A 13,875-nucleotide genomic window follows, 5' to 3' on the forward strand; every position below is an offset into this window, starting at 1 on the left:
TGGTCTTGAAATTCTGACATCCGTGGAAATTGGTACCACCTTGCTGAGTACCTCCGATGGCAGGGAGACTGTGGTGAGTGGGGAACAGTGGGGGATCTTGAAACTAGGCAGACTGGGCTCTGTATAACTGGGTCCATCATTTACCGCGTTTAGAGAAGAACAAACAAACAAAAAAACAGCCCACCCAGAACTCTATTTTCCCATCTCTGAAATGAAAACTTTGTGCAGTGGTATCTTAAGCCTGAAGTGAGAGGATCCCCCTCCTCTGGGAGGTGGGGTGTGTTAGGGCTCAGTCAACAGGAGCCCTTTCGGCTCTTCATGGCTGCCTGTAGGTGTTGCGTGCTGGAGCCTGCGCCCGCGTCCAGTGGTAGAGCCTGCTCTGCCCTCGTAGGGAGCAGCCATTCCTTTTCAGTGTCTGATGCCACCTTCTTCCCCAAGTGCTGAAGCCTGGCGTCTCCTGAGAGATTCTATGTCGGATAAGGATTTCTTAGCTTTGGGGGACTTTCTTCCCCAAGATCGAAAGTAGCTGAACAGCAGCCATGGTTCATCTCTTGCCCCTTCCCTGCACAACTGTAACATGTTGATTGCCGAATGGAGCAGGCCCTCCATAGAAGCTCTCCAGAGAGATTCCAGAAGCTTGCTGCCTGGGCGGCACCTGGTTTGGTGAAGCTGGAGCTGTGTGGGGGCCGGTGGCAGTGTCCCTGTGTTCTGTCTGTGTCGCAGCCCTGGGGACTGGAGAGAAGCACTGTACCCCCATCACACTCCTGCCTGACTTCTCCTTAGCTTTTGTGCCTCATGAACACCTGCTGGACCAAGGTCTGAGCGAGAGAGTGAGGGATTCTCCCTTACTCAGCTGCTGATGGGGGAGGGACACAGGTTGAAGTTTTGCGGATTCCGTCCCTTGATAGCTGTCTGACCTTGAGCAAGTCATGAAACCCCCTGGAAAGTCAAGTTTGGGGGTTGTTAATCTCTCCCTCACATGTTTATTGTGAGGACAGGAAATACTGTAGTGAAGCTTCAGTCGTGTGCCTGGCAGGTAAGCATCACGGTTGCTGATGAGTGCCAACCGTCTGAGCACCTTACTCGCAGCCATGCCAGGCTGCGTGTTTGCCTGCATCGGGTGACTCATCCCACGGCGCTTTGGGGTTGGCCTAGTACTATTTTCCAACAGGAGGAGACTCAGCTTACAAAGGGTGAGTGATCTCATCTAGTCCTGTGGTTTTATTATCTCTACCCCATTGACTTCTAACTTGATATCCCCAACCTCCGCTCTCCCTGAACTCCAGACTCACAAGCTACCGTGTTCCTGCTGCTTTTTCTCAGATGGTTGTGTCAAACCTTAATCGTCTGAAAACCAGACTCCTGGTGTCAGTCACTCTTCCCTGTCACACCCACTCCTTGCCTAGCTCAGTAAAATGATAGCTCTGTTCTTTGAGGTTCCTGAGGCCAAAAATGTTGGCGTTAGCGTGACTCCTGTCTTCACCCTAATCCCACATCAGATATATTAGCATCTTATGCATACGGGGCTTGCTGTAGTTGGAGGTTGTCCGCTAACTGCGCTGCTTGCAAAGAATGATAAGTTCTTCCTTGAAGGGAGACCCGAGCTGTGCCCCCTGCCCCCAGCCGCCACACCTGCTCTCTCAGCTTCCCCGCTTACACGGGTACTTCATATGGCTGGTAGAATGATCTTTAAAAAAAGGTCTGGTCATCCTGCCTTTTGCTCTGAACCTTTCAGGGGCTTCCTGTTTTGCTCAGAATAAAACATCCTAGCTTGCCACCCCCTGCCACCTTCTCTGTGGCCTCACTTCCTGTTCTCTGACGAAGCCATTATCCTTCAGCCATGTTGGCATCCTTGCTGTTTCTGGAGCACCCCAGGGCCTTTGTACTTGCTCTTCCCAGGAATGCAGTCCCCAGGCCTTGCATGGCTCACACCTCCACTGTATTCTGGTCTCGGCTCAGATGGCATCTCCGAAGTGACCCTTTCCTTGCACTGGACTTAATTAGCACCCAGCACCCTGAGTGCTTATGCTTTCCCCACCCCCGTTGGCACTTCTCACAACCTCGTACATTAAATAGTTGGTTCTTTATTTTCTGAGGCCCCAGTCAAGGGTAGGCTTCATGTTGGCATTCACGGTTTCCCCTTAGTACCTACCTCTGTGTCTGATGCCTCGTGCCTGGTGTAGAAGAGATGTTCAGTAGCTAGTTGTCGCGTGAGTAAGTAAAAGACTTGCTCAAGGCTCAAGGTCGCTCACTGGGGAGCGGTGCAGCCAGACTTGGCACTTGGTTGGATTGCAGAGCCCACACGGTTTTCTTGAGCGTGCTCTCCGCTTGCCACAGCCTGCACGTGGAAAGCGGTGGATGCTATTATTATGAAGACTGTTTCCTTTGCTGGAACAACTGCGGATACCTGCTGTCTTGTAGGGATTGTTGTCACTTCACCCAGGAGGGACCTTTCTTCTTTAGAACCTTCGGGTGTCCCACATTTCCCATCCCACCAAACCAGGGCTGCTATTCCAGGACCTGGCACACTGCCTTGTGTCCATCAGGACGTTCAAGGGAGCCATCGCTGAATTTAAAGTGGCTCTTTATCCTCTTTTGCCACCAGCGTCTCACACTGTTTGCATCTGGGGTCATGCTAAGCTTGTTGAAATTGAAAGCAAAACAGTAACCTTATACTGTTTGCCATGCTGCTCTCCATGGTCTTTGAAGTTTTGCTTAAACTAATTTAGGCAGAAAACCCCATGTGTTCTCTGGTGACTGCTAGCGAGATGAGCATAGTGTCTGCTGCTTTCAGATGACTTATCACAGACACCTCCAAACCGTAATGGCAGGCTGCAAGGAGGTGAAAACTGTGTCATGTTCGCTAAGTTTAAATGACCTGCTAACGGTGCTAACAAACCCACAGCTTTTCTGGAACATGAAAAATAGTTCTGATTGAAAGTAAGCGTTTCTGTGCCTCTGCCACACACAGTGTCTATTTGGATTTAAAAAGAGAAGGCTTACTGGTTGGGCCAAGTTTTTCCATTTGGAGTTTAAGTTCTATAATAAGGCCGTCATGGAAATACAGGAGAAAATTGCTGACCACTCAGACTATATGCAAGTAAACAAAGTGTAGATTTTCCTCTGAATAATGTGGCTCTTAAGCAGGTTGCCTGGGCTAGTGGACATCCTTGGCTACCCAAAGGACGTAGGCCTCTTCGCCTTGGGCCCAGGCTTGAGACAGCCAGACGGAGTTGTGGGTGGGGGCCGCAGTGAGATGGTGCACTTGAAGATGCGTTCTGAATTCTCGAGTGCTGTGTCACAGGAAGCCCCGTTCCTGTTGCGTTGTCGTGCGCACACGCCGTCTGTGGTTGCAGCTCTCACGTTTTGGTTAGCAGGTTAAATACGGTTCTTCCTTTTGCGTTTGGGCCTGTCACTTTGCTTTGCCTTTTTCAGTACAGTTTAAGTTCCTTACCCAAAAGGAAATGCTCAACCCCACAGATGGAAGTTTCTGTCTTGGGTCCTGGCAGCTGACCTTGGCGCGTCGTCCTTGACCAGGGCAGGCTGTGGAGGTCTGAACACTGTCTGGTAACTCAGATGATGGACTGGAAATGTTAACGATGAAACTGGTAACGGCAGGCTGAAGGCTGCATTGCTAACCGGTTTTCAGGCCTTGGGTTCTTGAATTCAGGAGCAGCTGTAGTTGGTAGGAATACAGAACCATGTTTTCCTCTTGGGCTATTCAGTGGGCGTTCTCTCCGTTGCAGACTAACAGATCACTCACAGAAGATGTGCATATTTAAAACCCCCATCAGCAACCTTCAGTTGGATCCAGTTCAGTTGGTTGTGTAGAATGGACTTTCCAAGTTCAATCACATTGCTCCTCGCCACACTGATGGGTTTATTGGGGGATGTGCAGGAAGTTTGGAATGGCGGTGTAACCTGCTGTTTCTGGCTCTCAAACGACTCGATGATACTCAGCCTTTGATGGTGCTGCCTTCCTTGAACATCCAAATGTTCACTGCTCCCAAGGCAGATGAAGTCTTTCTGGCTTGAAAATAAACAAATGAGGTATGGTGCTTGTAAAATTTAAACCAAAGGGATGACTGGCCTCTCGTGCCTCACCACACGTTTGCCTTGCCAGTGGGGAGGTGGGAAGCGTCTGACTGATTCAGTGGCTCCCTTCACTTTTCCTAATAACCCTTAAGCCATAGAGATAGATCGGCCAAGTCTACTTGTACGTTGTCCTTTATATAAATGTCATCCATGTAGCACTGTACCCTCGTCCTTACGACTCCAGGACCTAACTCAGGGTCCTACCCAGAGCGTTCTCTGAGGGAGTACCTGTTGAATGATTAAAGGTACCGTATTGTTAATCTATTGCTGTGTAACAAACGACCCCAAAATTCAGCCTCTTAAAACAACAAACATTGTCTTCAGTGTGTGGAGAGCAGTATTCCCGGTGTGGCTCAGCTGCGTGCTCTGGCTCAGGGTCTCTGACAGAGCTGCGTTGTCATCTCGAGGCTTGACGGGAGGAGGGTCCACGTCCGCTCATGTGGCTGCTGGCAGACCCCAGGCTGTGGGTGGAGGCCTCATGGGTCGCTCCATAAGGCAGCTCCCAAGATGGCAACTGGCTTTCCTCGGTGGGTGTGCGCACCCAAGACAGAAGCCACAGTCTTGTAGGACTTCATCTCAGAAGTGACGTGCCCTCGCTTCTGCCACATGGTGCTCATTCACGGTGTGTGAGTCCAGCCCATACTCAGGGGTGGAGACGGTGGAACAGGGTGAGTACCAGGATGGGGGGATCCTGGGAGCCATCTTAGAGGCTGCCTGCCAGGGAGAAAAGCATGGTATAGCTGGGATTCGTTCTTTATTATTTTGTACATGGAATAGAAGTTGCTGAGCCACTTGTTAAAGCTGTGGGAACTGAACCAGGTCAATAGGAGGTCAGATAGTTGCAGGGGAAGGTCAGCTGGTTAGTTTCTAAGAGACCTTTTATAAATTCATGACGGTCCAAGGTCTGTTCCCTTGTCTTGAAGGTTAAAAAGCTTACTCCTGCGTCTGCCTCCTTGAGTGTGGAAGATTGTGGCTTGCTCTTAGATGTACAGAGGGCCTGGCGTCTGAGGAGGAGAGGCCAATGGCTGGATTTCTGAAGAGCTGAGCAGACATCGAGCAGGCGGGGTGGCCATGTGATCAGCAGGGTCTCCTTGTGGAGGGAGGCAGCCTCGTTGAGGCCGAGATCAGGTTGTTTGGAGAGCACCAGCAGGCCGTGCTGTTCACACATCCGTCATACCTGAGATGTGTGCTAGCGTCGGGCTTTGCTAATTAGCCACATCCGGCTCCGTGCTGGGGGTGTCTGCCCTGCCTTGGTGGGCACGGCTCCTTTCTAGTTGAACTTGTCTAAGTGCCGCCTCCTCTCAGATTCTGTTTTCATACTTCAAATCGAATTCGGTGTTTTGTTGTTGAAATCCAGCATTTGCACGTAGCCTTGCCATGGAAGACCGGGCGCTTCTAGCCACCATAGTCTCCGCCATTTTCCACTCCCCACAAGTAGCTGCTGCAAACCTTTCAACGGATTGTTCTGGGAGTTACCTTGATGTCTCTGAATAGCAGTGTCTACTACTGCTTGTGGATTGCTCAGCTGGACGTGTTCTCCATTTCTCACCGTGGAGCGTGAAGGATAGCTTTTCCATCCCTCCACCCTCTTAGCTCCCCTCTTCCTCCAACCCCCACCATAGACACACCATCTTTTTGGTTTGGTTCCTGGGCCATGAATACATTATTAGGACTCTGAAAATGCTATCTAGCTGAGCTGTGAGGTCTGTGATCATTATTTTCACACAACTTCAGAATTTCTTTTGAGTTAATATTTGGGAAAAAAATTTGGTTGGTGTTGTGTGAACTCATTATTAACCCAGTGCAAGTGTGCTCTCACGGAAATATCTGTGTGTTAAAAACCAGGCATCTGTCCGTTTGATCCTGAGACCATCTATCCTGCGGTCCTGGGACCCGCTGTGGCCGGGGGAAGCCTGGCTGCCCCATGGGCCTATTCCCTCCAGTTCACTGTTCCCACTGCTGCTCCTTTATTCAGAGACAGTTCACGTGCCATACAGTTTGCCCTTACGAAGTGCATGATCTTTGCAAGGTTGTGCCACCATCATCTCTCTCTGAAACCAGAGTGTTTTATCACCCCAAAGAGGAGCCCTGTACCCATTAGCACCCCATCCCTCCTTCCTCCTGGTCCCTGGAAACCAATTCGTGTTCTTGACACTGCGTATAAATGGGGTGCTGCTGTCTATGGGCTTTCGTGTCTGTTGGGGCGTCTTTCTCTTCGCAGGATGCTTTCAGGGCTCAGATGCGTTGGGGTCTCTGCTCCTTTCCTTTTTCTGGATGAATGCTATTCCATCGTAGGGGCAGACCCCAGTGTGTTTATCCATTAGTCATCTGTGAAGGCCGTGTGGGTTGTTGTCCATCCTTTGTGAAAGTTCTCCCTCCACTTGGAAAATCAGTGCCCTGTTCCCCTTGTCACTCGTGTTCAGCAGTTCCCCTGCGAGGTGCCTGAGCGTGGCCCCCCCACTGCGCCATGTGCTCAGCGAGCCTGTCCCATCTCCACACGCCTGTCCCTTGGTTCTGGGGCCTTGTCTTGAATTAAGTCTTGGATTTCCTTGTCTGGTATCTTCTCCACCCCCCCCCCCCCACCTTGGTTTGTGCTCAAACGGTAACTCTCCATTTCGTTTTTTGTTTTCACTTTTGTTATCCTTTGGCTCTGTTTTCTAGAAGTTTTCTTACCTTCTCTCCTTTGTACCCAGTGTTCCTTTTTTTTTTTTTTTTTTGCTTTGCAAAAGAGCCCCCCCACCCCCCACCCCATGTGTGCTGCTTTTTCTTCTTAAATGCCTCCCTGTTCCTGTTTTCACTATACTATCTTCTTCTGTCTCTGGGAATATTGTTGATAGTTTGCTTTCCGAGTATACTTTTTCCCTAACTTGGGTCTTTTCCTTACAAGTTCTTTTCCTCTTTGTTGATTCTGGTCCCTGTTTTCCATCTTAAGAGCTTGTGTCAGGCGTGAGGTGCTTTCCAGCTGGCCACTCGGAGGTAGGAGTGGGACACTAAAAAGCTAATATCATACTGTGCTCATCTCCTGATGGGGCAAGCTGGCTTTGCCATTTCACTGGAGAGCCCCTCACATGGGTCCCTTTAGGTCTTTCTCTTCAGCCTCTTAGATTCCCAGGACGATGTTTTTTTTCTCCCTGCTTAGAGATAGGTATATGTTGGCTGCTGGCTGCTTTGGGAATGGGCGAAGAGTGGAAGAAGTTCAGCAGTGTTCTTTGCTCTATTTCCTGTAGGGTACCCCGACCTTCAGCTCTGTCCAGAGCTACAGTTTACCTTCTCCAGAGAAGGAACCCCTAGTTTCCTGCAGATTGCCTTTTTTTTTTTTTAAAGATTTTATTTATTTATTTGACAAAGACAGCAAGAGAGGGAACACAAGCAAGGGGAGTGTGAGAGGGAGAAGCAGGCTTCCCGCCGAGCAGGGAGTCCGATGCAGGGCTCGATCCCAGGACCCTGGGCTCACGCCCTGAACCGAAGGCAGACGTTTAACGACTGAGCCACCCAGGTGCCCCTGCAGATTGTTTCTTAAACAGACTTTGTATCTCTTCACTTTCAGCCCCATGTTTACCCCCACTTCTAGAAGTGTCTCATATTAGCAGTTTACCAGCCGTTTACAAGTTGTCCTACATTAATCAGGTTGAATGTTTCTGTGGCCCCATTGCAGCCAACAAGGAAGCTTTCTCAGGCCTGACACGCTCCTTTCCAGTGATCTGCCTGCTTCTCAGCTTCTAGAATTTTGTCATCTGGTTTTCTGTCCCATTCTTGTTTTTCTCAAAGGTGTGATGCCACTAGAATTTTAAAAACGGGTATTTTAATGGGACTCTGAGAGGACGTGAATGTAAATTAATATATTCAGTTTGTCAGCTTTAACTGGAAGCCCTTGACATTTTCTCTTAATACCTATTTCAGATTGCAGAGGGTTACTGGGTCACTGTCCGCAGCAGTGGCTGGAGGCGTAGTGACTGTTGGGATGCGAGCATCGTCGGTTCATTCCAGCATGTTGGGTGTCATAGTTCAGGGCCTTGCTGCCTCTGGGACTCGAGCTCGTTGTGGCCTGATGGAGGCTTAGGGAGGGGGCTGACAGCAGGGCTGCAGGCAGTGCAGGCACAGGACCCCCATTTTTTCTCATCCTTTGCCCACTTGCCCATTCTCCCCAGGCTCTCAAATCCCAGTTGCTGGAGGGCTGGCCTTTGTTACCATCTGCTCATGTTCTGAGGGGCATCCGGGACTCTGCTCTCCCAGAACATACAGGGAACAGAATCTGTTTAGTTGGGGGCGCCTGGGTGGCGCAGCGGTTAAGCGTCTGCCGTCAGCTCAGGGCGTGATCCCGGCGTTATGGGATCGAGTCCCACGTCAGGCTCCTCCGCTAGGAGCCTGCTTCTTCCTCTCCCACTCCCCCTGCTTGTGTTCCCTCTCTCGCTGGCTGTCTCTGTCTCTGTCGAATAAATAAATAAAATCTTTAAAAAAAAAAAAAAAAAAAAAGAATCTGTTTAGTTGATGCTTGCTTTCGGACTTGGGGCTAGTCAGTATTCCTGATAGATGCCATTGGGGGGACTTCCTTCCTTCCTGCCCATGTTCCCCTGATTTTCTTGGAAATCGCCTGCTCATTCCCGGTCCTAACTTCCTGCTCTTCCCCACAAAGCGATCTTTTATGGATGTGTCCCTGAAAGGAGGAACAACACCCACTGGTGTTTGCCGTGCTGATAATTCTTGCATTGATCTGGGAGCCAGTCTCTTGTTAGGATGTCCTTGCATTGTCATTATGCATCAGTTTTAGAGTTTTTCCCGAAGCTGTGTAGCTTCCGCTCTATGTACGGTTTATAAATGGCACTTAGCGGCTCTGCCTGCCCTCTGACTCCCTCTGCCATTGACGTCGAGCGGTAGGCAGACGATGCTGCATTGGGGAACTTTCGTGTTAGAGAAGAAGAAATTGGACCACTGTAAAAGATGGAAGTGTAGGCTCTTTTGTCAGCATGTTGTCTGTTTTACACTGGAATGGGAACTAGGAGCAAGTTTATTCCCCAGACTCACATGCATCTGTCTCTGTGCCCATTCTTCCATTTTTATTTTTATTTTTTTTTAAAGATTTTATTTATTTATGTGACAGAGAGATGGCCAGTGAGAGAGGGAACACAGCAGGGGAGTGAGAGAGCAAGAAGCAGGCTCCCAGCGGAGGAGCCCGATGTGGGACTCGATCCCGGAACGCCGGGATCACGCCCTGAGCCGAAGGCAGACACTTAACGACTGCGCGACCCAGGCGCCCCTCATTCTTCCATTTTTTTTTTTTTTAAAGATTTTATTTATTTGGCAGAGATAGAGACAGCCAGCGAGAGAGGGAACACAAGCAGGGGGAGTGGGAGAGGAAGAAGCAGGCTCACAGCGGAGGAGCCCGATGTGGGGCTCGATCCCAGAATGCCGGGATCACGCCCTAAGCCGAAGGCAGATGCTCAACCGCTGTGCCACCCAGGCGCCCCGTCATTCTTCCATTTTTAAATACAGCTTATTATTCACTTCATTGCACTTGTGTGAAAAAGTTGCAGTGTTGAAGTAATTAGTAACCGTGATCCCTGGGCCAACACCCCCTCCCCTCCCCCCTTCTTAAAGAGTTTTCTCTATGGAGAAGTCATTCAGTGAGAAGAAAAAATTTTTTTAACTGGGAGAATAACTTCCGATTACTGCTGAAACATTTACGGGGTTTCTTTCTTTCCCTAAAGTTGTACCAAATCTTTGGAATGTTGATGGAGAAGTTACAGTCGTGGAGCAGAAGCCGGGCGAAGTGGCCGAGGAGCTGGCGAGCTCCTATGAAAGAAAGCTCATTGAGGTAGGTCTGGCGGCCTCTGTGCGTTTGCTCAGGTGCTTCGGGGACATTGCACGGACAGGTCCAGCCTGTTATGCAGATGCTAGTGGCTTAATCAGACACTACACCCCTCGCACTGCCAACAAGACAAAACACAAAATGGTAAGAGCATTGTACTTGATGACCAAAACTAAGAGGTGGATCTTCAGAAATACTAAATGAGATACTTTTGGTGCCTATGGCAAGGAAATAGGGAAAACACAAATATGTCATGTTAAAAACAGGAAAACAAATGTAGTCTTGGATTTGGAGACTAAAAGCAGGAGAGCGTCACAAACACCTTTGATGTTTATAAATGTGCACATGTGGATGACACGGACTATTTCCTAGGATAATCTTTATTATCAAAATCAATTGACGATGCAGCCTACTTACCTGGAGGGCTTCCAAAAGCTGGAAGAAAGTAGTAAAAAGAAAGGAGGTGCCCTAAGAGGTAGCAAACCTGGGTGGTTTCACAGCAGTTTCTAGGAAGCCTTTCAAGGTATGTATAAACAGCCTTTTGCCAGTCTCACTAGTGCCTAAATGCATAAAAATCGTAGAAAGGTGTTACCTAATGAAATCTCGTTGTATATGAAAGGACCAGTCTGTGTGAAATTGGGAATAATTTAGGATTTCAGGAATGACTTAATGTTAGGAAATCATCAAGTCCACTCACTGTGATAGATGAAAGGCTAAACACCAGATACAGATCTTGCTTGGTACCCAAGAGTCGTTTGATAACATTCATCATCCATATCTAACAAAAAGACTTTTTTTTTTTTTTTTGAAGTAGAGTTGACGCACAGTGTTACATTAGTTTTAAGTACACAACATAGTGAGTTGACAACTGCATGATAAAAACATTCTGGAGAAAGAAGAATGCACTTCTTTGATAGGATAAAGTGTTGTAGTTGTTGTTTTTAATCAGAAATCATTAACTGCCACTGTACTCAGTGGTAAAGCTGGAAGGCTAAGTTTTCAAATAGGCAACTAATAGATAAAATACGTATATTTGTAGGTGTGTGTATATGTTGTGGTCACGTGGTGGTATTTATTACGAATCGTGTTTGTTTACATACTTGCATAGAAGTGTACGACTATACTTGCAGTGCTTCGTGAATACTCTACAGTACATTTTATTTTTGGTAGGAGAAAAGCACCTGCCATTGCCATGGAGACATGCCTGACCTTGGGGTAGGTTTTAGAGGCAGGGTCCTTTGAGGAGGGCCCCCCCTACGCTTGTTCCTGGTTCAGGCTGACCATCTTGCGGTCTGTTTCACCTGATTCCTAATGACTTCTAAAGAAGGGAGGTGAGAAACAATTTGAATTCTAACTCAAGGGAGCTCAAAGGGGGTTGAGCTGGGGTCTTAGCATAATAGGCTGATAGGGGAAGAGTTACAAACCAGGATGGGAGAGCCTGGGGGTTGGGGGGAGACTATCCCTTCAGGGCCTATCCTCATCCCAGTGCCCATCCTCACAGCCTCATTTAGTGAGGTCATTGACCACAGGTGGCTCGTGGTGGTGCCAGGTGCTGGGCTATCATTCCATTCTCAGCCTGGGTGGAGAGGGGAATGGGCCGGGTACCCTCAGGGTTGTGTCACCCTGTGTGGTTGTCTCTCCAGGGACCTCAAATCCCTGGAAGGTAGAGACCATGTCTTTTTCAGCAGTGTATACTCAGCTACCATTTCTTGGCAAATGGTAAATGCTAAATAACCCTTGAATACAAGCATTTTTAAGTTCTCCTAGGACAGGGATGTCTCCGGTTTGTTGAATGAATGAAGAGCTGATGAGCTAGGAAGGGTGGCAGGGTTCTTAGCAGAGTGAAAGTAGGTTGGTAGCCTGTGTTCCTTCAGGAAACCCAGGGCAAGGTGAGTTGTAAGGACTTCATCAGACCTGCACACGTATTAGAGACTGGTGCTCATGTCCCGGGGCTCCTGTGAGCATGCTGAGCACTGGGCGGGGGTGGGTGGGGGCAGCGATCGACATATAGGTTCCACCAGCTGGAAAGCTGACCTGCTCATCAGTAACTCTGGCTCTGGAGGGCTCGAAAAAACCGTGACTGGCCACTTGACCTACTGAGCAAAGCACCATAGTTCGTTGGTTGGTTAAGAGATGGGTCGGTTGATCGGGTGATTTTTGAGTTCCTGCTTTCTGCATAGGGAATGGAAAGGACAACGGTCCTGCACAGGGAAAGAGTTCGCAGGTTTGAGGACCAGAAAGGAGACCTAGGTCTGGAACAGAGCAGGTGGGGAGAGCAGTGGCACTGTGGCTGCTGAAGTCGATGGGCCAGATGACAGTGCCTGGGAGGCCGTGTTGTGGCCGTGCCACCCCCCTCGTTTGATGTTGACAGAGTCTCACTGTCTCACTGCACAGACTTGAGCAATGTGCAGGGAAGATGACGGCGTGATGTGAAGTTACTGCCCGATTCACTTGCATTGTTGTTCTTGTTAGCTGTCACATCAGAGGGAGTGGCGCTTGGGGTGTAAGGATTTCTCTCGTCAGCCTTAACTTCCTGCCTGGTCCTCCGTGACCCCCTTACTCAGCAGTAGAGTGGGTGGCTGTTGTTGAGCTGAGAGACATGTGAGCTTGAAGCTGAGATGTTCTCTATTGGCATTTACGGCCCCTGCTGATTTTTCATTATTTTCTGATGGCAGAGTGAGTGGCCAGTCATCTTTCCTCTGTAAGTATTATTAGCATCTCATTATACCAAGACCTTTGCTGAACCCTTTAGGTTAGCAGTAATCAAGCGCTTTACAACATTCTTTGTGATGCTCATCTGTCATTTTGTTAATGGTTGGTTTTTAACCAAGGGGTTTTAAACACATGGTGAGTGGAGTAATGAAAGCATGTGGGGGAAGAGTTGATGCACTTCCTTCCATTTCAAAAGGGCAGAGAAGAAGAGGCATTTCATTTTACGTAATAGGACTCTTCAAAGAACCGCAGCAGTCGAATTACTCTTTTGTGATTCATCCCAGTGAAAAAGGAGTTCCTGAACATTGTTTTTCTAGATGTGTCTCAGAGCCCTAGAAACCACCTTGTCCCTCTCCACCCACATGGACTGCACACTACATGAGTGCTCGGTGACCTGACACCTGGCACCCCTGACAGCTCAGTACCCAAAGTCAACATTGTCAGCCATCTTTTAGTGGCTGGAGAGCTTCGGGGACCGGCGATGGGAGGTGGAGAGATTGTTCTGGACACCCTGTGTGTCCATGGCTAACTTTTGAAAACGAGAAGGAAAGCAAAATGCTGGCAGGTGTAGGTTCCTCTGTCAGGGGGGAAACACGAATATAGAAGCACGAATTACCCAACAGCTGCTGTGATACGGGTAGCTAGCTGTCAGGTGCACGCTTACTTCCAAGCACTGCGCTAAGGCTTTGGTGTAGACGAACTCACGTGATCCTCAGCCGACTTTCTCAAGGAGGATGCCGGTCCCAGATGGAGCTTTGAGAAATTGAGCAAGGTGCCCAGCATTTCTCGGCTTGGTAGGAAGCATGTCTGGATTCAAATCACGCAGGCTGTCCAGAGCACAAGCCTGTATTCTTTCTGCCTGTTCTGGAAGGCTACGCTCATGGGGGAAACCAAAGGCGGACCTGGCAGAGGAGAAGGGACTATCCCTGGTCACGGTGGAGAGAATGGGTGGAAGGAGGAAGACGAGCAGTAGAGCAGAGGGAGGGTTCGGCACTAGCAGTTTGCAGCAGTGCTGGGAGGGGCACACCCCACACTTTTAGTTACAGCAGAAGGGAGTGAGTGCCTCTGGGTAGGAATTACCTGCTTCTGAAGCACATGTAATAGAACGCCAGGATGAGAGCCCCTCCAGGGAACTGTAGATGATACCTTTTTAATTGTGTATTAATTGCCTAACATGATTCCAGCATCCAGTAGGAGCTCCATAAATATTGAACAGAATGACAGTCTACTGCGAGGATTCAGCTGTTCAGTGTAGTGTTTAT

The 13,875-nt window shown here is 49.0% G+C and overlaps 1 protein-coding gene across 2 annotated transcripts in view; it reads left to right on the forward strand.

The window, feature by feature from the left end:
- Window positions 1–13,875, forward strand: part of SNX29 (sorting nexin 29) — a 511,081-nt gene that overhangs the window by 251,040 nt on the left and 246,166 nt on the right. The window contains exon 16 of one of the 2 annotated variants that reach the window (XR_006411828.3): window positions 9,801–9,888. Coding sequence is in view for 1 of the 2 variants with exons in the window: in XM_026520303.4 (XP_026376088.1) it covers window positions 9,801–9,907 (107 nt within the window). In the remaining variant the exon portion in view is untranslated. Of the gene's footprint in view, window positions 1–9,800; window positions 9,908–13,875 lie in introns of those variants that run through there. The other variant, XM_026520303.4, reaches the window with a different exon arrangement.

This window comes from Ursus arctos, unplaced genomic scaffold, assembly GCF_023065955.2.
Source record: "Ursus arctos isolate Adak ecotype North America unplaced genomic scaffold, UrsArc2.0 scaffold_2, whole genome shotgun sequence".
NCBI lineage: Eukaryota > Metazoa > Chordata > Mammalia > Carnivora > Ursidae > Ursus > Ursus arctos.